The sequence below is a fragment of the Salmo salar genome, chromosome 10 (assembly GCF_965601325.2).
Source record: "Salmo salar chromosome 10, fSalSal1, whole genome shotgun sequence".
Taxonomy (NCBI): domain Eukaryota; kingdom Metazoa; phylum Chordata; class Actinopteri; order Salmoniformes; family Salmonidae; genus Salmo; species Salmo salar.
The window spans coordinates 40,753,338-40,778,601 of record NC_138300.1 but is presented as its reverse complement, the minus strand read 5'-3'; the positions used below and the strand labels follow the sequence as shown (position 1 = coordinate 40,778,601).

Below are 25,264 nucleotides of genomic sequence, written 5' to 3'. Positions count from 1 at the left end.
TGCAAAACCGCAACCATCCACCTACAACCGAATCTGTCCTATATTTTTACAGCCAGTATGGAGTTAGCATAGACCACTCCTCTTGCTGTCTATCTTGCAGAATGGTTCACAACTTCCTAGCCTACCCCACTCTACTAACACCCCATCCCTGTCTAACTGGCCCTACACTATACTAGTGCTAGACTATGTGTGAGCTGTCAGTGCAATGATCTCCTGAATTGACTGCAGTGGCTAATCTATGGCTGGGGTTCTACCATCTATGGGACAGAGATGTCTCTCTAACTTTCACTCATTCACCGTCTCTGCACAACCTTCTATGGGACAAGCCTAATCAAGGTCAAGGACACTGTATGGTCTGAGTGAATGGGGTTGGGTAGGGTGTGAGTAGATCTGACAAATGGCAGCAATGTGTAATAAACCATTCAATAACGTAGTATCTTACAGTGATAAGGTGAAAAGTGACACAAGAACAGAATCAATTTAAATGTGTATTTTAATTGGCAGGTCTTTTAATTTGAGGACAGAACAGCACTGAAACATATAACACATAATGACACACCTGTAGTTTCTTTATGAACATTCAGAGAGCTGTGACCACAGTTGTTGGCTGGCTCTGACATATTTCTTAGCAGAAGAAAGTAGAGACAGTCCCAATTCCGTTACCAAATACCCACATACTGTATTGTTAATTATAGTGATTTTACTGATATCAATTTTGTTTATGAAGTGATTAAAACTCTAAAACATCTAACAGAATTACGGCAACTGAATTGGCTACAATGGGAAATCTCAATAGTCACAAAGCACAGTTGGGAGCCTGCTACTGTCATTCCTTCCACTGGCATACTGTTATGTTCAGCAACCCCTTCCTCTCTTTGCCTCTCTCTACCATCTCAAGTTATGTCACCTCTCCCAGCTCTTACTGACACCTACCCATGAGCACCCTCACTTTTTTTATTTACTGTAACCAGCAGCCTCACTCACTGAGCACTGACCGACACTGGACGTCCATGGACATTGAAAAGTAGTTGAAAGTTGGTCAGTCCACCCTGGCCTTGATGTTAACGACAGATGGAACGGACCAAATCTATCATTGACGTATGTACTTAACTATACTCTACTCTGCTTTACTGTGCTGTACTCTACTGTGATGTCCAAACTTGTGAAACATAAGGTGAATGACATTCAAATCTGTATAGTACAGATCAGGGACCCACAATGTAATTTTGTTCATTACTTTAATTCTGTAACCAGGTGTAAATCCACTTCACTTACTGTATTTCAATAACCAAAATAGATTTTATCAAACTCAAGGTGTCATTTCATAGGTGATTTCTGCAGACGTCTTTCAATCTTAATTAGGAGCAGATATTTAACCGAGTTTTTGGAAAAAATTGCCGCATAAAAGCCTGAGGGAAATTTTACCATAATTCTGTTACCAAAGTTTGCATCTGCAAAGTTCTTCCACTAAATTAGTGTATTGTTGAAAGTCGTCCCTGTGCATAGAGTAGTAGAGTTGGTTAAACTTTTGAAATCAATGGTTTTTTTTGGCATACATTTTAAGGTGAAAAAACTGAGTCAAAGCGTAATTCCGTTGCCGTGAAATTGCCCCTCAGCAAATTAGTGTACATATCTAAGATAAAAAATGTGATTAGTGTAAGAAAAGGCTAATTTCCGGTCTACTATAGATCTTATAACAATTGAACAAAAGGCTGTGAAAGCTTATCGCGACAAGTAAATAGGCATTGCAAATTATTTGATAGATAGAGATACTATAATGCCATTATATTAATGTTGAAGAGACGTACAGAGGTTTGGCTCATCTCTTGACAGGCTGGACATTAGAGGGCTGGAAACAGGTGAGTTGGAGCTGCATACTGCTCTTAAACCTATTTAGTAACTCCTCGAGTAACCTACACAGAGAGAGACAGAGAGACAGAGAGACAGAGAGAGAGAGAGCGAGAGAGAGAAAGAGAGAGAACGAAAAAAGAGACATGGAAGCAGGGAAAGAAAGAGGTAGAATAATGATATTAAATGAGGGTGTAACTGGAGAGATTTCAGTACCAACCGAAACTGTATTTGAATTCAATATTTTTGAATTTGTAATGCACACATTGAATTATTGAATTCATAAATTAAACTTCTATTTCAGGATATGAAACTGAATTGACTGAAAATTGCATTCATACATTTTATTGAATAATCAGTACAGTACCAGTCAAAAGTTTGGACACACCTATTCATTCAAGTTGAAAAAAAAACAACTATTTTCTACATTGTAGAAGGCTGTTTTGATGTCTTCAAATAATGAAGTGTTAATAATGAAGTGTTTGATTCATATATTTTACATTTTAGATTTTTCAAAGTAGCCACCCTTTGCCTTGATGGCAGATTTGCACACGCTTGGCATTCTCTCAACCAGCTTCACCTGGAATGCTTTTCCAACAGGAGTTCCCACATATGCTGAGCACTTGTTGGCTGCATTTCCTTCACTCTGCAGTCCAACTCATCCCAAACCATCTCAATTGGGTTGAGGTCGGGTGAATTTAGAGGCCAGGTCATCTGATGCAGCACTCCATCACACTCCTTGTTGGTCAAAACGTCCTTACACAGCCTGGAGGTGTGTTTTGTCATTTTCCTGTTGAAAAAGAAATGATAGACCCACTAAGCCAAATCAGATGGAATGGGTATCACTGCAGAATGCTGTGGTAGCCAGGCTGGTTAAGTGTGCCTTGAATTCTAAATAAATCCCAGACAGTGTCACCAGCAAAGCAGCCCCACAACATCACACCTCCTCCCCCATGCTTCACGGTGGGAACCACACATGCGGAGATCATCTGTTCATTTGCTCTGCATCTCACAAAGACACGGCAGTTGGAACCAAAAATCTCAAATTTGGACTTATCAGACCAAAGGACAGATTTCCATTAGTCTAATGTCCATTGCTCATGTTTTTGGCCCAAGCAAGTCTCTTCTTATTATTGGTGTCCTTTAGTAGTGGTTTCTTTGCAGCAATTCGACCATGAAGGCCTGATTCACGCAGTCTCCCCCTGAACAGTTGATGTTGAGATGTCTGTTACTTGACCTCTGTGAAGCATTTATGTGGGCTGCAATTTCTGAGGCTGTCAACTCTAATGAACTTATCCTCTGCAACAAAGGTAACACTGGGTCTTCCTTTGCCGTGGCGGTCCTCATGAGAGCCAGTTTCATCATAGCGCTTGAAAGGTTCTTTCAAAGTTCTTGAAATTTTCCGGATTGACTGACCTTCATGTCTTAAAGTAATGATGGACTGTAATTTCTCTTTGCTTATTTGCGCTGTTCTCGCCATAATATGGTCTTGGTCTTTTACCAAATAGGGCTATCTTCTGTATACCACCCCAACCTCATCACAACACAACTGATTGGCTCAAACGCATTAAGAAGGAAAGAAATTCCACAAATTAACTTTTAACAAGGCACACCTGTTAATTGAAATGCATTCCAGGTGGCTACCTCATGGAGTTGGTTGAGAGAATGCCAGGAGTGAGCAAAGCGGTCATCAAGGCAAAGGGTGGCGACTTTGAAGAATCTCAAATATAAAATATATTTTGATTTGTTTAACACTTTTTTGGTTACTACATGATTCCATATGTGTTATTTCATAGTTTGGATGTCTTCACTATTATTCTACAATGTAGAAAATATTAAAAATAAAGAAAAACCCTGGAATGAGTATGTGTGTCCAAACTTTTGTATTTGGGCGATCTTTCTGGGCGACCTGACCAAATTCACATAGAAATGTGAGTTATAGATCATTCTCATTCAAAACAAGTCTAAGAAGCGGTAGATCGGTTCTATGTGCATTTTTTCTATGCTTCCTGTTCTTACGTTTCATTTTTGCGTCTTTTACTTATGGTTTTGTACACCAGCTTCAAACAGTTGAAAATACAATATTGTTGGTTATGGAAAAGATATTTCACAGCGGTTTAGATGGTACAATGACTCTCTACACTATACTTGCTTGTTTTGTCAAACTGAAATTAGGCGAACTACTAGTATTTCAGCAACCAGGAAATGTCAGAGCGATTTCTGCATAGTGCATCTTTAATATTTATGCATTCTGCTTCAATATGGTAAATATTGCAGTCATTGTCTGTGTATCAAGTTAATCAACTATTTGTATTTTATTGGGGATCCCCATTAGCTGCTTCCAAGGCAGCAGCTACTCCAAACACATTAAGACACTTATATTACACATAAAACAAAAGCTAAAACAGTACATCATATAACAGTCACACCACTACATATCCACAACATAAAATGTATGATACCACTACACAACAATATTACAATGTACGTGTGTGTGTGTAGAGTGCGTGTGCTAGCGCCTCTGTGTGTATGCGTGTGTCTGTACCTATGTGTGTGTCACTTCACAGTCCCTGCTGTTCCATAAGGTGTACTTCTACCTTTTTTCCCTGATTCTACTGCTTGCATCAGTTAGCTGATGTGGATTAGAATTCCATGTAGTCATGGCTCTATGTAGTACTGTGCACCTCCCATAGTCTGTTCTGGACTTGGGGATTGTGAAGAGACCTCTGGTGGCATGTCTTGTGGGGTATGTATGGGTGTCCGAGCTGTGTGCTAGTAGTTTACAACAGACAGCTCGGTGCATTCAGAATGTCAACACTTACAAAAACAAGTAGCGATGAAGTCAATCTCTCCTCCACTTCGAGCCATGAGAGATTTCCATGCATATCATTAATGTTAGCTCTCCGTGTACATTTAAGGACCAGCAGTGCTGGCAAATTTCCTAAGTCCCTCTTTGTGGCACCTGACCACACGACTGAACAGTAGTCCAGATGTGACAAAACTAGGGCCTGTAGGTCCTGCCTTGTTGACAGTGTTGTCAAGAAGGCAGAGTAACACTTTATTATGGACAGACTTCTCCCCATCTTAGCTACTATTGTATCAACATGTTTTGACCATGACAGTTTACAATCCAGGGTTACTCCAAGCAGTTTAGTTACCTCAACTTGCTCAATTTCCACATTATTAATTACACAATTTAGTTGTTTCGGGTTTAGTGAATGATTTGTTCCAAATACAATGCTTTTAATTTTTGAAAGATTTAGGACGAAACGTATTCCTTACCACACATTCTGAAACTAACTGCAGCTCTTTGTTAAGTGTTGCAGTCATTTCAGTCACTGTAGTAGCTGATGTGTTTAGTGTTGAGTCATCCGCATACATAGACACACTGGCTTTACTCAAAGCAGTGGCATGTCATTAGCCAAGATTGAAAAAAGTAAGGGGCCTAAACAGCTGCCCTGGGGAATTTCTGATTTAACCTGGATTATGTTGGAGAGGCTTCCATTAAAGAACACCCTCTGTGTTCTGTTAGACAGGTAACTCTTTACCCACAATATGGTAGGGGGTGTAAAGCCATAACACATACGTTTTTCCAGCTGCAGATGATGATCGATAATGTCAAAAGCTGCACTGAAGTCTAACAAAACAGCCCCCCCCCCCAATCTTTTTATCACCAATTTCTCCCAGCCAATCATCAGTAATCTGTGTAAGTGTTGTGCTTGTTGAATGTCCTTCCCTATAAGCGTGTTGAAAGTCTGTTTGTTTACAGTAAAATAGCATTATATCTGGTGAAACTATTTTTTCCAAAAGTTTACTCAGGGTTTGTAACAGGCTGATTGGTCGGCTATTTGACCCAGTAAAGGGGGCATTACTCTTCTTGGGTAGTGGAATTACTTTGCTTCCCTCCAGGCCTGAGGGCACACACCTTCTACAACAACAAACACATTTTTCTCTCATGTTGCCAAAACTCAACAGCGCGTGGCACTAGGCAAAATACAGTTGAAGTTGGAAGTTTACAAACACTTTAGCCAAATACATTTAAACTCAGTTTTTCACAATTCCTGACATTTAATCCTAGTAAAAATTCCCTGTCTTAGGTCAGTAAGGATCACCACTCTATTTTAAGAATGTGAAATGTCAATAGTAGAGAGAATGATTTATTTCAGCTTTTATTTCTTTCATATACAGTTCATATACACTCAATTAGTATTTGGTAGCATTGCCTTTAAATTGTTTAACTTGGGTCAAACGTTTCGGGTAGCCTTCCACAAGCCTCCCTCAATAAGTTAGGTGAATTTTGGCCCATTCCTCCTGACAGAGCTGGTGTAACTGAGTCCGCTTTTTCAGTTCTGCCCACACATTGTCTATAGGATTGAGGTCAGGGCTTTGTGATGGCCACTCCAATACTTTGACTTTGTTGTCCTTAAGCCATAACTTTGGAAGTATGCTTGGGGTCATTGTCCATTTGGAAGACCCATTTGTGACCAAGCTTTAACTTCCTGACTGATGTCTTGAGATGTTGCTTCAACATATCCACACAATTGTTCTTCCTCATGATGTCATCTACTTTGTGAAAGCAGAAAAGCACCCCCACAACATGATGCTGCCACCCCCGTGCTTCACGGTTGGGATGGTATTCTTCGGCTTGCAAGCCTCCCCCTTTTTCCTCCAAACATAACGATGGTCATTATGGCCAAACAGTTCTATTTTTGTTTCATCAGACCAGAGGACATTTCTACAAAAAGTCCGATCTTTGTCCCCATGTGCAGTGGCAAACCGTAGTATGCTTTTTTTATGGCGGTTTTGGAGCAGTGGCTTCTTCCTTGCTGAGCGGCCTTTCAGGTTATGTCAATATAGGACTCGTTTTACTGTGGATATAGATACTTTTGTACCTGTTTCCTCCAGCATCTTCACAAGGTCCTTTGCTGTTGTTCTGGGATTGATTTGCACTTTTCGCACCAAAGTACGTTCATCTCTAGGAGACAGAATGCGTCTCCTTCCTGAGCAGTATGATGGCTGCGTGGTCCCATGGTGTTTATACTTGCGTACTATTGTTTGTACAGATGAACGTGGTACCTTCAGGCATTTGGAAATTGCTCCCAAGGATGAACCAGACTTGTGGAGGTCTACAATTTTTTTCTGAGGTCTTGGCTGATTTCTTTTCATTTTCCCATGATGTCAAGCAAAGACGCACTGAGATTGAAGGTAGGCCTTGAAATACATCCACAGGTACACCTCCAATTGACTCAAATGATGTCACTTAGCCTATCAGAAGCTTCTAAAGCCATGACATCATTTTCTGGATTTTCCCAAGCTGTTTAAAGGCACAGTCAACTTAGTGTATGTAATCTTCTGACCCACTGGAATTGTGATACTGTGAATTCTAAGTGAAATAATCTGTCTGTAAACAATTGTTGGAAAAATGACTTGTGTCATGCACAAAGTAGATATCCTAACCGACTTGCCAAAACTAAAGTTTGTTAACAAGACATTTGTGGAGTGGTTGAAAAACGAGTTTTAATGACTCCAACCTAAGTGTATGTAAACTTCCGACTTCAACTGTACAAAGGTAGGCTACTTTGTTAACACATCTGTTCTTAAATTCGCTCACTGTACATCATTCAAAACAACAGTGTAGGTTACTTTGAACCAATACTGTATAACTCAAGATCTAAATGCATATCCCCATGAAACTGATTGAGAGCAAATGGTTACTATGGGTAAAACTTGAAGAATTATCATTCACAATTGAATGCAGTGGTGTTTTCGTCTTACAATAACATTATACTATGCTATTATATTTGGTTCCGTTATGTAGAATACTGTGAACATTGTGATCTTGCAGAAATTGATTCTACATGATCTAAATGTATTAAACGAGCACCATTCGTCTGAGTAGCCTGTTCTCTGCAGGTAAAAGGGAGCCCTGCATTGTACACATGTGCAGAACGTGATCCTTGAAGTCAGAACCTGAAAAAGTCAGATCAATAGCCACAGCCTTGATTTTTATAATTGCGATTTGTAAATTGATGATAGAGTATTTTGTATTTGTAAATGTTGCAAATTAGTTGGATTGTGTACATGCCGGGCTTCCTTGGAAAAGAGGCCTTTGGTCTCAATGAGATTTCCCTGCTTCAATCAAGGTTAATTAAAATAATACCAAAAATGTGCTTAAGCCCATAGGGAAGCGATCAGGAAGTTAACTAAGGACAACGCACCGCTTGCTTAGCAAGTACTGCTTTCCCCAGACTTGAACTCAGGACCTCTGCCTCGCAAACACACGTGACCGCCCTCCTGAAGCATTCCAACCCGCCACACTATTGAAAAAGGCCTGTAGATCACAGTCTAGCTTGATTAGCGAGTACCATGTCCCTCTGATTCAGCTCATACAGAAACTCAAACTCAGGACCTCGGCAACACACTCGACCACCTTCCTGTAGCATACCAACCCATCGTGCTATGTATCCAAGATGGCGTAGCAGTCGGACGTGTGTTTGTCTTGTCCCATGTAAATAGTCAGTTTATCGGTTCTTTTTCGTATATATTTTAATCTCACTTTCCGCCTACGATCTAAATATACTTTCCTGCAACCCGCCTCACCCAATGTGGTACGGATCTGCTATTTTTATACGTTATAACTGGAACCTCAATCAGAAGCTAGCTAGCTAACTAGCTACTAGTCACTGTTAGCCACGGCTAGCGGTCTTCACCTTTAGCCCGGACACCAGCCAGCTTTAGCTCGGTCAATACCTGCCAGTCTGCACAGCGCGATATCAACCCAGAGCATATCGGACTGCTTTTCTCCACCACATCACCGGATTCCTGCCGCAAGCTCTGAGCCATTACACTGGATCATCACAGCTAGCTAGCTACAACCAAGTGGCTACTGCTGGCTAACGCCTCTGTCCCGAAGCAAGCACCAGTTAGCCTTGAGCTAGCCTCGAGCTAGGCCCATCTCCTGGCTAGCCGAAGAGGTACACTCTCTAATTCGTGGGCTACAATACCTCTTCTGCCAATTGGCCTGGACCCTTTATTGCCGACACGGAGCCCCACCGATCCATCACGACTGGTCTGCCGATGTAATCATCCGATGTGGTTTCAACAGGCTTTTCCGTTGCGATGTTGCCAAACACCCATCAGCTAGCACCGGCACACTAGCTTTCTGAACGCCGTGCCTCCCGCTCGCCTAGCATAGTAGCGACTACCGAATGGCTCCCGGACTCACCTATTGCTGCTCATTGGACCCTATGGTCACTTCGCTACACATGCCTCTCTCTAATGTCAATATGCCTCGTCTTCTGCTGTTTTGGATAGTTTTTGTTTTATTTCACTGTAGAGACCCTAGTCCAGCTCAACATGCATTAGATAGCTCTTTTGTCACATACCCCACAAATGGGGAGACCTCACCTGGCTTAGCTGGTGTCTCTAGAGATGCAAACACTCTCATAGTCACTCAATGCCTAGGTTTACCCCCACTGTACTCTCATCCTACGATATCCTTGTTTGTACATTGTGCCCTGAATCTATTCTACCACGCCCAGAAATCTGCCCCTTTTATTCTCTGTTCCCAATGCACTAGATGACCAGTTCTCATAGCCTTTAGCCGTACCCTTATCCTATTCCTCCGTTCCTCTAGTGATGTAGAGGTTAACCCAAGCCCTGTAGCCCCCAGCATCACACCTATTCCCCAGGCGCTCTCATTTGTTGACTTCTGTAACCGTAAAAGCCTTGGTTTCATGCATGTTAACATCAGAAGCCTCCTCCCTAAATTTGTTTTATTCACAGCTTTAGCACACTCCGCCAACACTGATGTCCTAGCCACGTCTGAATCCTGGTTTAAGAAGGCCACAAAAATTCTGAAATTTCCATCCCCAACTCCAACATTTTCCGTCAAGAAACTGCCAAAGGGGGCAGAGTTGCAATCTATTGCAGAGATAGCCTGCAGAGTTCTGTCATGCTATCCAGGTCTGTGCCCAAACAATTCGAGCTTCTACTTTTAAAAATCCACCTTTCCAGAAATAAGTCTCTCACTGTTGCCGCTTGTTATAGACCCCCCTCAGCCCCCAGCTGTGCTCTGGACACCAAATGTGAATTGATTGCCCCCCATCTATCTTCAGAGTTCGTACTGTTAGGTGACCTCGGAAATGTTTAGCACCCCGGCCGTCCTACTATCTAAACTAGTTGCCCTCAATCTCACACAAATGATCAAGGAACCTACAAGCCTAAACTTGTAAACATGGGCACCCTCATAGATATCATCCTAACCAACCTGCCATACAAATACACCTCTGCTGTCTTCAACCAGGATCTCAGCGATCACTGCCTCATTGCCTGCGTCCGTAATGGGCCAGCAGTCAAACGACCACCCCTCATCACTGTCAAACGCTCCCTAAAGCACTTCAGAGAGCAGGCCTTTCTAATCGACCTGGCTTGGGTATCCTGGAAGGATATTGACCTCAGCAAGTCAGTAGAGGATGCCTGGTTGTTCTTTAAAAGTGCTTTCCTCATCATCTTAAATAAGCATGCCAATTCAAAAAATGTAGAACTAAGAACAGATACAACCCTTGGTTCACTCCAGATTTGACTGCCCTTGACCAGCACAAAAACATCCTGTAGCGTACTGCATTAGCATCAAATAGCCCCCACGGATACTCAACTTTTCAGGGAAGTCAGGAAACAATATACACAGTCAGTTCGGAAAGCTAAGGCTAGCCTTTTCAAACATAAATTTGCATCCTGTAGCACTAATTCCAAAAAGTTTTGGGACACTGTAAAGTCCATGGAGAACCTCCTCCCAGCTGCCCACTGCACTGAGGCTAAGAAACGCTGTCACCACCAATACACCTATGATAATCGAGAATTTCAATAAGCATTTTTCTACGGCTGGCCATGCTTTCCACCTGGCTACCCCTACCCCAGCCAACATCTCAGCACACCCTGCAGCAACTTGCCCAAGCCCCCCCCCCCCCACAAACAGATCACCGACCATTTCAAATCCCACCGTACCTTCTCCGCTATGCCATCTGTTTTCCGAGCTGGTCATGGGTGCACATCAGCCACACTCAAGGTCCTAAACAATATCATAACCAGCATAGATAAAAGACAGTACTGTGCAGGCGTCTTCATCGACCTGGCCAAGGCTTTCTACTCTGTCAATCACTGCATTCTTATCGGCAGACTCAATAGCCTTGGTTTCTCAAATGACTGCCTCGCCTGGTTCACCGACTACTTCTCAAATAGAGTTCAGTGTGTCAAATCGGAGGGCCTGTTGTCCGGACCTCTGGCAGTCTCTATGTGGGTGCCACAGGGTTCAATTCTTGGGCTGACTCTTTTCTCTGTATATATCAATGATGTCGCTCTTGCTGCTAGTGATTCTCTGATCCACCTCTACGCAGACGACACCATTCTGTATACATCTGGCCCTTACTTGGACACTGTGTTAACAAACCTCCAAACGAGCTTCAATGCCATACAACACTACTTCTGTGGCCTCCAACTGCTCTTAAATGCTAGTAAAACTAAATGCATGCTCTTCAACCGATTGCAGCCTGTACCTGCCCGCCGGCCTAGCATCCCTACTCTGGACGGATCTGGCTTAGAATATGTGGACAACTACAAATACCTAGGTGTCTGGTTAGACTGTAAACTCTCCTTCCAGACTCACATTAAGCGTCTGCAATCCAAAATAAAATCTAGAATCGGCTTCCTATTTTGCAACAAAGCCTCCTTCACTCATGCTGCCAAACATACCCTCGTAAAACTGACTATCCTACCGATCCTTGACTTCGGCGATGTCATTTACAAAATAACCTCCAACACTCTACTCAGCAAATTGGATGTAGTTGATCACAGTGCCATCTGTTTTGTCACCAAAGCCCCATATACTACCCACCACTGTGACCTGTATGATCTCGTTGGCTGGCCCTCACTACATTTTCATCGCCAAACCCACTGGCTCCAGGTCATCTATAAGTCTTTGCTAGGTAAAGCCCCGCCTTATCTCAACTCACTGGTCACCATTGCAGCACCCACCCATAGCACGCCCTCCAGCAGCTATATTTCACTGGTCATCCCCAAAGCCAACACCTCCTTTGGCCGCCTTCCCTTCCAGTTCTCTGCTGCTAATGACTGGAACGAATTGCAAAAAGTACTGAAGCTGGAGACTTATATCTTCCTCACTAACTTTAAGCATCAGCTGTCAGAGAAGCTTACTGATCATTGCACCTGTACACACCCCATCTGTAAATAGCACACACCCAACTACCTCATACAGTTTTTTTTGTTGCTCTTTTGCACCCCAGTATCTCTATCTGCACATCTATCACTCCAGTGTCAATGCTAAATTGAAATTATTTCGCCACTATGGTCTATTTATTGCCTTACCTCCCTAACCTTACTACATTTGCACACACTGTACATAGATATTTCTATTGTGTTATTGACTGTATGTTTAACCAGGTCGCAGTTGTAAATGAGAACTTGTTCTCAACTGGCCTACCTGGTTAAATAAAGGTGAAATTAAAAATATATTAATAAAAAAAGGTATTCAATTGCGCACGAGGCAACACTTCAGGCTGAGGAGTGAGTTTAACAGATCCCATCGGCTACACTAATACAACTCTTCAAGATCCAGCTAGGTTACTCATCGAAATAGTGTGGTTTGGTGGTCCATGCTTATGGGATGAGAAACTTGCCTGAGACCTGAAGACATGTTAGTTTGACATGTGTTAGTTTGTGTTTATTTAAAAAAAAATATATATTTTACCTTTATTTAACTAGGCAAGTCAGTTAAGAACACATTCTTATTTACAATGACAGCCTGTTAGTTTCAAGTCTCTGGCAAGCCTAGGTATTGGTTATGTGACTTGAATGGGTCTCTTCGAGGAGGAGGTCAAAGGGGGGGTGAAGTGTAACAGGTGGTTTGGGGACCATGCTTGCGTGATGAGTAACTTCTCAAGAGACCTGAGAGTTACATTGTACTGAGTGCTGAAGGGGGTAGCGTGTAAAAATAGTCTGTCCTCAGTTGCAACACTCACTCCCGAATTCCAAACTGCCTCTGGAAGCAATGTCAGCACAGGAACTGTTCATCTGGAGCTTCATGAAATGGGTTTCCAAGGCCGAGCAGCCAGGCATAGCCAAGCATCGGCTGGAATGGTGTAAAGCTTGCCGCCATTGGGCTCTGGAGCAGTGGAAATGTGTTCTCTTTTGTGATGAATTACGCTTCACCATCTGGCAGTCCAGTGGACAAATCTGGGTTTCGCGGATTCCAGGAGAACTCTACCTTCCCCAATGCATAATGCTAACTGTGAAGTTTGGTGGAGGAAGAATAATGGTATGTGTCTGTTTTTCATAGTTCGGGCTAGGCCCCTTAGTTCCAGTAAAGGGAAATCTTAACGCTACAGTATACGCTACACATTCTTAACGCTACACATTCTAGACAGTTTGGGGAAGGCCCTTTCCTGCTTCAGCATGATAATGCCCCTGTGCACAAAGCGAGGTCCATACAGAAATGGCTTGTCGAGATCGGTGTGGAAAAAGTTGACTGGCCTACACAGAGCCCTGCCCTCAACTCCAACGAACACCTTTGGGATGAATTGGAACGCCGACTGCGAGCCAGGCCTAATCGCGCAACACCAGTGCCTGACCTCGCAGCAATGTTCCAACATCTAGTGGAAAGCCTTCCCAGAAGAGTGGAAGCTGTTATAGCAGCAAAGGGGGGACCAACTCCACATTAATGCCCATGATTTTGGAATGAGATGTTTGACGAGCAGGTGTCCACATACTTTTGGTCATGTAGTGCATTTCTGACCACTAATATCCCTGGAGCCTGAAATTTGCCTATTAGATGTTAGTATAAGTGGGCTAACACAGTCTTCTGACATGCAGGAGACCCGGTTCGAATCCAGTCAGTCACAAGAGCAAGATTAATTAGAAAGTGGAAAAGCTATCCTTCGAAGGGCTATGACATGGCTATTCAACTATATTGTTATTGGGGCCAAATTGCGTTTTTTGTCGCACTCCCTTCTAACGAGTCCTTTGAGCATCATAGAGGGGAACAGAATGCAGAACCGTATTCCAGAGAGTCTTAGCTTTCAGGAATTAAGTCATAATATCTCAGCCCAAACGCTAGAACCAAAATCATAGGAAGAAAGTGTATTCAAAATGCCACATTGGCTTCAGAAATCTGTTTAACACAAAGATTCTATCTGTTCACTTCTACCATTCCTTGCTGGCAAAGTACCAGGACGTTAACTCTGATTTTGAATCTGAATGTAGAGAACTGAATTTGAAGACTGAATCCGAACGCATTTAAGAAGTTGAATGTTTGAAACTTTGGTTAACTTGAAATTATAGTTTATAAACTTGATACCAGGGCAATGAATGCAATATTTACCATATTGAAATTGAATATATAAATATAGAATTTTAATATTCAATTAAATTGAATTTTAAAACTGAATGCAATATTAATTCAATCAGTTTAAAATCATGAAATACAAGTTCAATTTATGAACTCAACGACTCAATTTGTGCATTACAAACTCAAAAATAATGAATTCAATATCTAAATACAAATTAAAAAATAATGAAATCAAATACAGTTTCTGTTGGCACTGAATTCGCTCCATATTTTAACTGGAACCGGTATTACCCTTGATGAATGACTTACTTTTGGTCTGCTCCACTGTGTAACTGGGGGAGGGTCTCCAGAGCCTGCTTGAAGTTGGCGCTGAAACAAGATACACACAGTTGACACCACACGACACACACCAACATTCTACTACACAAAGGAGGAGACATACCATCACACAAAAACAGATTAAACTAGCTGGAGTGCTGCTTTCGCTTCTTTTTCAATCTACAGTACCCCCAGGTAATGTAGACTAGAGAGTGTCTGGTAGAAGGTGTGGGTAAGATTAATGGGACTTACAGGAATGACAGTGAGAGTACTGTGTCGTTTCTGTAACATATGTACGTGTATACAGTAGTATGCACAGTGTGTGTGAAGTGTATGTGTGCGTGTGGTACATAGGTGTGTAGTGGTGTAGTACAGTACAGTCTCAGGGAGTGTTTTTGGGGTCTTACTGGCTCTCAGATGACAGGTAGGAGGCTACAACATCTCTCAGAGCATTTATCTCCAAACGGGCCTGAAGAGAGTGAGAGAGAGAGAGTGAAATGAGGTGGAAACAGCTGCACTTCCTAAACCCCTGCCAAATGTATGACCATATAGGAGACACATATTTCAGTCAGATTACACAGACCCACAAAGAATTCGAAAACAAATCCAATTTTGATAAACTCCCAAATCTATTGGGTGAAATACCACAGTGTGCAATCACAGCAGCAATATTTGAGACCTGTTGCCACAAGAAAAGGGCAACCAGTGAAGAACAAACCCCATTGTAAATACAACCCATATTTATGTTTTATTTATTTTACCTTTTGTACTTTAACTATTTGCACATCATTACAACACTGTATATAGACATAATATGACATCTTTATTCATTTGGAACCTTTTTAAGTGTAATGTTTACTGTTCATTTTTTATTGTTTATCATCTATTTCACATACTTTGGCAATGTAAACGTATGCCATGCCAATAAAGCCCTTAAATTGAAATTGAGTGAGTGAGTGAGTGAGTGAGTGAGTGAGTGAGTGAGTGAGTGAGTGAGTGAGTGAGTGAGTGAGTGAGTGAGTGAGTGAGTGAGTGAGTGAGTGAGAGAGAGAGAGAGAGAGAGAGAGAGAGAGAGAGATGGATAAAGAAAAAATAAATAATGGGTAAATGAGGTTAAAAGGTCCAGTGCAGCAGTTTTTATTTCAACATCAAATATTTTTTAGGTAACAATTAAGTACCTTACTGTAATTAAAATGGTAAAAAAGAAACAAAAATAGCTTCTTCGCAAAGAGCACTTTCTCAAGCAAGAATTTTGCTCGGACTGTCTGGGAGTGGTCTGAGTGGGGAAGGGAAAACTGAAAACTAGCTGTTATTGGCAGGGGTTTAGAGCTCTTTCTTATTGGTCTATTAACTCATTTACTGCCTGGTGATGTCACCAGGCAGGCCAAAACTCCATCCCACCAAAACAAGCTGACATTTCTGGCAGTCTTTTCAAACAGCTCTTACACTAAAAGAGCAGTTATCATCATTTTCATAATTTCAGTGTAATTCCAACTTCATAGTGTTGGAAATATATACTGTATAAAACAGTGACTGCACTGGGCATTTAATAGAGCACTTTAGGGTAATTTAAAGTATCCTCAGTTTGGACTGTAGAGTGTACAGTACAGAGTGTAGTACCTCGCTAATCAACTCATCCTTGACTGCTGACGTCCCTTCCGTCTTCAAGAGAGCGAGAGTTGCACCCCTTCTCAAAAAACCTACACTCGATCACTCCGATGTCAACAACTACAGACCAGTATCCCTTTTTTCTTTTCTCTCCAAAACTCTTGAGCGTGCCGTCCTTGGCCAGCTCTCTTGCTATCTCTCCCAGAATGACCTTCTTGATCCAAATCAGTCAGGTTTCAAGACTGGTCATTCAACTGAGACTGCTCTTCTCTGTGTCACGGAGGCTCTCCGCACTGCTAAAGCTAACTCTCTCTCCTCTGCTCTCATCCTTCTAGACCTATCTGCTGCCTTTGATACTGTGAACCATCAGATCCTCCTCTCCACCCTCTCCGAGTTGGGCATCTCCGGCGCGGCTCACTCTTGGATTGCGTCCTACCTGACAGGTCGCTCCTACCAGGTGGTGTGGCGAGAATCTGTCTCCGCACCACGTGCTCTCACCACTGGTGTCCCCCAGGGCTCAGTTCTAGGCCCTCTCCTATTCTCGCTATACACCAAGTCACTTGGCTCTGTCATATCCTCACATGGTCTCTCCTATCATTGCTACGCAGACGACACACAATTAATCTTCTCCTTTCCCCCTTCTGATAACCAGGAGGCGAATCGCATCTCTGCATGTCTGGCAGACATATCAATGTGAATGACGGATCACCACCTCAAGCTGAACCTCGGCAAAACGGAGCTGCTCTTCCTCCCGGGGAAGGACTGCCCGTTCCATGATCTCGCCATCACGGTTGACAACTCCATTGTGTCCTCCTCCCAGAGTGCTAAGAGCCTTGGCGTGACCCTGGACAACACCCTGTTGTTCTCCGCTAACATCAAGGCGGTGACCCGATCCTGTAGGTTCATGCTCTACAACATTCGCAGAGTACGACCCTGCCTTACACAGGAAGCGGCGCAGGTCCTAATCCAGGCACTTGTCATCTCCCGTCTGGATTACTGCAACTCGCTGTTGGCTGGGCTCCCTGCCTGTGCCATTAAACCCCTACAACTCATCCAGAACGCCACAGCCCATCTGGTGTTCAACCTTCCCAAGTTCTTTCACGTCACCCCGCTCCTCCGCACACTCCACTGGCTTCCAGTTGAAGCTTGCATATGCTACAAGACCATGGTGCTTGCCTACGGAGCTGTGAGGGGAATGGCACCTCCGTACCTTCAGGCTCTGATCAGTCCCTACACCCAAACAAGGGCACTGCATTCATCCACCTTTGGCCTGCTGGCCCCCCTACCTCTGCGGAAGCACAGTTCCCGCTCAGCCCAGTCAAAACTGTTCGCCGCTCTGGCACCCTAATGGTGGAACAAGCTCCCTCACGACGCCAGGACAGCGGAGTCAATCACCACCTTCCGGAGACACCTGAAACCCCACCTCTTTAAGGAATACCTGGGATAGGATAAAGTTATCCTTCTAACCCACCCCCCCCCAAAAAAAAATACAAAATAAAAAGATATAGATGTACTATTGTAAAGTGGTTGTTCCACTGGATATCATAAGGTGAATGCATCAATTTGTAAGTCGCTCTGGATAAGAGCGTCTGCTAAATGACGTAAATGTAAAATGTAGTATACCAGTAGCTGGTCTGGTAGAGTTGCTGGGGTTTAGAATCATCAGTAAAAGAGGGTAAATCCCCCCAGTTGGTGGCTCTTCATTTGACTCACGAGAGAGAGAGAGAGAGAGAGAGAGAGAGAGAGAGAGAGAGAGAGAGAGCGAGAGAGATCTGAAAGTGTGTGTGTGCGTGGTGTACCTGTATGGCTCCGTTCATGCTGAAGGATGACACACACTGCATGAGACGGCTCATCTCCTCCGCCACACCATCAACGATTCTAGTCAGAACCCTGGGAACAAGCTCCTTTGACACTGTGAAGACCTGAGAGAGAGAGAGAGAGAGAGAGAGAGAGAGAGAGAGAGAGATAGAGAGAGAGAGAGAGAGAGAGATCAAACTCTCTCTGTGACTACTGACTGACTGCTCTACTCATTACAGAAGGACCCCAATAATTTTTGTCATGCATCTCTTCATTATACAGAAAGGCCAATGCCTTACCTCAGCATGAACAGTGATGATGTTGACCAAGGCTTCCTTCAGGTAGTTCCTCACACCTTGGAAAAAAGGTAGTTTCATAATAACGTCAAAACCCAAAACCGATCATATGAAACTGATCCCAGACCTAACACATTTATCAGTTCTCTTTTACTATAAGACTAGACTGAAATGCAGTGGGCGAGGAAAGATCGAAAGTAGTTATTTCTATTGGTATTGAGATGAGCCATATAATGTACGTATTCTCCAATCAACCTTGAGAATGGTGGGTGTATAACGTGTAATGGCACCCCTAAGTAGGGGTGTGAACATTTAAATGTATAAACGAAGTTGGGATCCTTGACGTTAAGAAAAATCCCTAACAACAACATTTGAATCCCAGTTTCCGTGTTATAGTCTAACTAAACAATAGGCTATGAAGGCCTGGGGAAAGTAAACAGCATAGTGGGTAAATTCTGGTGCCCTGGCTACCACACTGTGAACAGTGTGAAGTAAACCTGTGCACATGCGCAGATACTGTGTGTGACTGTGCGAAAGCGAAGTGTTACATCTTGCTCATCTCAGCATCCTAGCCTATTCATTGACCATAGGCCCTGCTTTACTGAAGTTGCAGACATTGCAAGCCAAGAAATTGCGAGATACAGCTTTTGATTGCCAATTGATAGGCCTAGTGCACCGTTCTGACTCTGTCTGCCTGGTGGCCGTCCTGCCTATACTTTGTCCATCTCCTCTGTCAATTCAATTAAATTCTGTCCCTTGCTATGAAAGATGCGAGCGTTTGTGTTCTCGGAAGTACAGCAACAAATCAGTCACCTCTGTTCCAAAAATTACTGAATCTTGACACTTAGAATTGGGAGTTGACACTGGAGTCGACATGCAACGAGTCGAGAAATTTTTGAGTCGACTCTCCACCACTACGTCATCATGGTTAACAGTTGGACAAATTTCATAGAAAGCTCCTTTTAACCTCATTCACAGCTGCATTGTGAATTCACATGGAATTCTATAAAGAATTCTTAGCATTTTAACAAATCGCCGTTTAAATGTTAAGAAAACTTTTCCATTTGTCACATCCCCAATGCCATGTTGAGAAGACAATATAATAAATATAAATGAGATGATTGTCTGGTGCTTTAAAGATGAATACTTCCAGGGGGCAAGAGTGTTACCACGAGAAAACAAAAGACCAAAACCAGTGAAAGTTGTCTTTCTGTTTCCGCTGGCAATGCAGGCCTCAGCATACACACACCAATCACCCACATGTTTAGCCAGTGAAAGTATCATATCCTATTCCTTATAGCTGTGGTTAATAAGCCCAAATGTTCCTGTTTCACTATTAGCGGAACACACAAAATCGTAAAAGGCACCACTTTTTCTCCCTGGAACATTGAGGAGCATAGGGGAGTGGCGCACACACAAACTTCCTGTTTTAAGGTACGTAAACCACACACAAGTTTCACCTGTGCACAGCCTCGTACACATGGATGTGCTATGTGTGTGTGTGTATGTGCATACACACACACACAAAACCACAGACCAGAATGATATGTCCATGTCACTTCTAACATCACTTCAATTTAAAGTGTGTGTGTATGATTGTATGAAGAATTCACTGAAGATTCAGGGTTTGACATTTCCTACAAGGAGCTCCCTCACCCACAACAACTGATGACTAGCTTGTAGAGAAAATACAGACAGAGACAGAGAGAATATTTTCGTGGATAAATACACAACAGGCAGATATGAAGGGTAGTCTTGGTAAGGTGCCAATAAAGTAGGGCTGGGACGATACCAGTATTGCGATACTCGGATTTAACTTCTTTAGGAAAACAGTCCTAATGTTGGAAACAAACATTATGTTTTTATCCAGAGTCAGATGTATTTATTTTCCCAGCTATAGCACACAATATTTTACATACAGCAGGTTTTTAAAGGACCAAAAAGTTTGATCTGCTTGGTGATTTCATTTGCCATGGTAAAAATATTGTGATACAACCCTAATGCAGAGTAGACTAAGAGTGGACTGCATGTGAAGTTGTGAACATCAGGCTAAGCACATCCAAGCACTGTTCATCGTAAAACTTCAGGACACACAGAGACATTTAGTTAGTGCTGAGCGATTAGTGCTTTTTGAGGTTGTTTCGGTTGGATTATGAAAAAATAAAATCATGGTTTTCGATTTCCTTAATTATTTATTTTTTCATTAAAAGCACTATGGATTATGTGGGTTGAATGTCATGATGGTAGTGACTGCCCATTTCTGCTAATCACTTACTAACCATCATTTATTCACATTAATTTACTTTTAATAAAATATTTGTTTTATTTGATGACTTTATTATTTAATTCCAAGTCATCTCTATAGAGCTTCTGCCCTATGATGTCTGACAAAATCCCTATTTTACTATTATACTGACGGGCAGACCACAGGGAGGACGTAAGTGAACTGGTATTGTGGTGCCAGGACAACAAACTCTCCCTCAACATCAGCAAAGCAAAGGAGTTGTTGACTTCAGGAAGCAGAGGAGGGAACATGCCCTGATCCACATCAAGGGGACTGCAGTAGAGAGAGTAAGCAGTTAAGTTTCACTGCGTCCACATCACAGAGGATTTGTCATGGACCAACAACACCACCAATCTTGTCAAGTGGGTGCAACAGTGTCTCTACTTCCTAAGGCAGCTGAAGAAAATCGGCAAGTCACCCTGGGTCTTCTCCAAATACTACCTCTGCACCATCGAGAGCGTCCTGACCGGTTGCATCACAGCCTGGTACAGGAATTGCTGTGTACGACCAGAAGTCCATCCAGTGTGTGGTGAAGAAGGTTGAATACATCACTGGGACCGTGCTCCCACCCATCCAGGACATCTACTTGAAACGGTGCATGAGTCCCGCAGCATCATCAAGGACCCCATACACCCCAGCCATGAGCAGTTCACTCCCTTACCGTCGGGCAGGCATCGGAGCATGAGGTCTGATAGAAACAGTCTCTGAGTCTGTTGGTATCTACAAGCCATCAGACTGCTGAACACTTGAACTGGACTGACCACCTGCTCGGATTCCCCGCACCTTAGCACACATGCGCTCACTCGCTAACTCATCCACTCACTCACACACATATACACTACCAGTCAAAAGTTTGGACACACCTGCTCATTCAAGGGTTTTTCAGATTTTTTGAAACTATTTTCTACATTGTAGAATAATAGTGAAAACATCAAAACTATGAAATAATACATATGGAATCAATAACACATAAGTAACAAAAAATGTTAAACAAATCCAAACATATTTTAGATTATTCACACTTGGCATTCTCTTGGCATTCTCTCAACCAGCTTTATGAGGAATGCTTTTCCAACAGTCTTGAAGGAGTTCCCACATATGCTGAGCACTTGTTTGCTGCTTTTCCTTCACTCTGCGATCCAACTCATCCCAAACCATCTCATTAAGGTTGAGGTCAGGTTTGTGGAGGCCAGGTCATCTGATGCAGCACCATCACTCTCCATCTTGGTCAAATAGCCCTTACACAGTCCGGAGGTGTGTTTTGGGTCATTGTCCTGTTGAAAAACAGATGATAGTCCCACTAAGTGCAAACCAGATGGGATGGCGTATCGCTGCAGAATAACTGTGCCTTGAATTCTAAATAAATCTCAGACAGTGTCACCAGCAAAGCAGCCCCACACCATCACACCTCCTCCTACATGCTTCACCGTAGGAACCACACATATGGATATCATCCGTTCACCTACTCTGCGTCTCACAAAGACACAGCGGTTGGAACCAAAAATCTCAATTTTGGACTCATCAGACCAAAGGACAGATTTTCACCGGTCTAATGTCCATTGCTCATGTTCCTTGGCCCAAGCAAGTCTCTTATTCTTATTTCATGTCCTTTAGTAGTGGTTTCTTTGCAGCAATTGGATCATGAAGGCCTGATTCACGCAGTCTCTTCTGAAAAGTTGATGTTGAGATGTGTCTGTTACTTGAACTCTGTGAAGCATTTATTTGGGCTGCAATCCGAGGTGCAGTTAACTCTAATGAACTTATCCTCTGCAGCTGAGGTAACACTGGGTCTTCCTTTCCTGTGGTGGTCCTCATGAGAGCCAGTTTCATCATAGTGCTTGAAGGTTTTTGCGACTGCACTTGAAGAAACTTTCAAAGTTCTTGAAATTTTCCAGATTGACTGACCTTCATGTCTTAAAGTAATGATGGACTGTCGTTTCTCTATGCTTATTTGAGCTGTTCTTGCCATAATATGGACTTGGTCTTTTACCAAATAGGGCTATCTTCTGTATACCCCCCCCCCCCCCAATCCCCCTACCTTGTCACAACACAACTGATTGGCTCAAACACATTAAGGAAAGAAATTCCACAAATGAACTTTTAACAAGGCACACCTGTTAATGGAACTACATTCCAGGTGACTACCTCATGAAGCTGGTTCAGAGAATGCCAAGAGTGCACAAAGCTGTCATCAATGCAAAAGGTGGCTACTTTGAAGAATTGTTTAACACTTTTTTGGTTTGTATATGATTACATATGTGTTATTTCATAGTTTTGATGTCTTCACTATTATTTTACAATGTAGAAAATAGTCAAAATAAAGAAAAACCTTTGAATGAGTAGGTGTGTCCAAACGTTTGACTGGTACTGTACATTCATGCTACACACACATCACAACTGCTGCTGCCAGACTCTTATTATGATTGGTAAATACTGCACAATTTAAACACTTGCCCCCCCAATCCCAGCTTTTCCAAAACATGTGTAAACATTGGACTATGAATTGTGCCTTCATGTATTAAACTGATGCTAAAATGTTTATTACATTCTACTGAGCCATTTACTTTATGTTCCTATTCTTATCTTTTATCATTTCTTATTGTTGTTGGCTTGTGGAGAAGGAACCTGCAAGTAAGCATTTCATTGGACTGTGTATACCATGTGTATGTGTATACCATGTGTATACCATAGTCGTACATACGACTAATCAAACTTGAAACTTTAGCATTGGCTCATGAAACTACCACTAACTTCCTTCATACTGGATGCAGAGACACATGGTATTCTGTTGAAGCTAGCGATATTCATAAAATAATTTTGCAGAACCCCTGCAGTGCCTCTATGGAACCTTAGGGGGCTGCAGACCCCAGTTTGAAAACCTCTGCCATAATGTTCCCCAGACATTCCCCAGACAAGCCGTAAGGTTTATTGCTTTTGGAGATAAGCCCTAGAGGATAGATAGGTCAAGGGTTATTATGGGTAAACCCCCCTCTCTCTGTTACATCTGTGGCTTGGTGGAAGAACTCAACATTGCGAATGCAATCTCCACAAACGTCTGGGAAATTGCATTTAAAAGTCTATCGCAGTGTACAGGTGGTTAATCTGTGTTGGTTTGAATACTGGCCTCAGTCCATAATGTCCTGTGATTAAGGTGTGTAAAAAGGTGTGCAGTTGCGCCAATGGACGTAGACAGGGTAGATCAAATCAAATCACATTTGTCACATGCTTGGTAGACAACAGGTGTAGACTAACAGTGAAACACTTACGGGCCCTTCCCAACAATGCAGAGAGAAAATTATAAAAATTCGAGAAATACATTTCTGTGTACCTGCAGGTGTACTGTAAATAAGAATTTGTTCTTAACTGACTTGCCTAGTTAAATAAAGGTTATATAAAATAAATCAAAGTAGACAGCCTATATCTGTGTGTGTGTGTGTGTGTGTGTGTGTGTGTGTGTGTGTGTGTGTGTGTGTGTGTGTGTGTGTGTGTGTGTATATGTGTATGTGTGTGTGTGTGTGAGAGTGAGAGAGAGAGAGTGTGTGTTTGTACCTGTAGGTGTACTGCAGTCCCTCCAGTCGAAGTATCCAGCGTAGATGCCTGGTTCTAGGGATCCTACGATGGGATCTGACTTCCTCTCGATGTAGGCATCAAACAGACTCTCATCCAGCTCCTTCACTGCATGGACACTCATCTGGAAACAGAGGTAGAGACAAACCTAATCAACACCTGTACACAGCTACACAGACACTCACCTGGAAACAGAGGTAGAGACAAACCTAATCAACACCTGTACACAGCTACACAGACACTCACCTGGAAACAGAGGTAGAGACAAACCTAATCAACACCTGTACACAGCTACACAGACACTCACCTGGAAACAGAGGTAGAGACAAACCTAATCAACACCTGTACACAGCTACACAGACACTCACCTGGAAACAGAGGTAGAGACAAACCTAATCAACACCTGTACACAGCTACACAGACACTCACCTGGAAACAGAGGTAGAGACAAACCTAATCAACACCTGTACACAGCTACACAGACACTCACCTGGAAACAGAGGTAGAGATATCAATCAAATTTCAATGAAATGTACTTAGAAATCGATTCTTACATCAGCAGCTGTCACAAAGTGCTTTTACAGGAACTTGATTTATGTTCTTATAGTCACAATATAGATCCTGGTTTTGAACCAACTGCTTACAGGCCATGTTTCTAAAAAACACAAGCCGTTAACCTGTTTTTACAGGAACAGCCAACCAATATCTGTCTGTATGAGTGTGTGTGTGAGAGAGAAGGAGACTGACTCAGAGATCTGACCTTTAGCTGTTTAAAGAGAAACAGAGAGTAATCGTTCTGCCCCAAAACATCATTTCTCATCAACTCTTTGGTGACAAATCTTCTTCTTCAAAGAACACCAAAAACTAAACATCTAAGGAGCCAGGTAACTGTTTGCTGTTTCTGACAGTTAACTGTGTGTGTGTCTGTTTGTGTCTGTGTTTGTGTCTGTGTGTGTCCTCTCTACTAACCTGTGTGATCTTGTCAGTCCCGGTGAAGCCGTGTTTCTCAAAGTGTTCAGCCATGTTAAGGAAGGTGTGTTTCTCCAGGTACTGACAGTTACTCAGGATGATCAGCAGACGCTGCTCCTATAGAGAGAAAGAGATGCGCACACACACACACCCGTAGAAAGTTCAGAATGTTGGATTTGTTATGTTGAGTGATGGTTTATGAGCATCTGTCAGTTA

The 25,264-nt window shown here is 42.6% G+C and overlaps 1 protein-coding gene across 10 annotated transcripts in view; it reads right to left on the bottom strand.

Annotated features, from left to right (window-relative positions):
• Positions 1-475: 475 nt before the first annotated feature.
• LOC106560366 (exocyst complex component 2) overlaps positions 476-25,264 on the bottom strand; it is a 96,026-nt gene continuing 71,237 nt past the window's right edge. For 9 of the 10 annotated variants that reach the window (XM_082957012.1, XM_082957014.1, XM_014123219.3 and 6 more), the window contains 7 exons: positions 25,049-25,165; positions 24,062-24,203; positions 18,232-18,287; positions 17,935-18,057; positions 14,935-14,996; positions 14,519-14,578; positions 476-1,913 (listed from right to left, as the gene is read on the bottom strand). In XM_082957012.1, the coding sequence (XP_082813138.1) occupies positions 1,820-1,913; positions 14,519-14,578; positions 14,935-14,996; positions 17,935-18,057; positions 18,232-18,287; positions 24,062-24,203; positions 25,049-25,165 (654 nt within the window). In that variant the 3' untranslated portion in view covers positions 476-1,819. The other variant, XM_082957018.1, reaches the window with a different exon arrangement.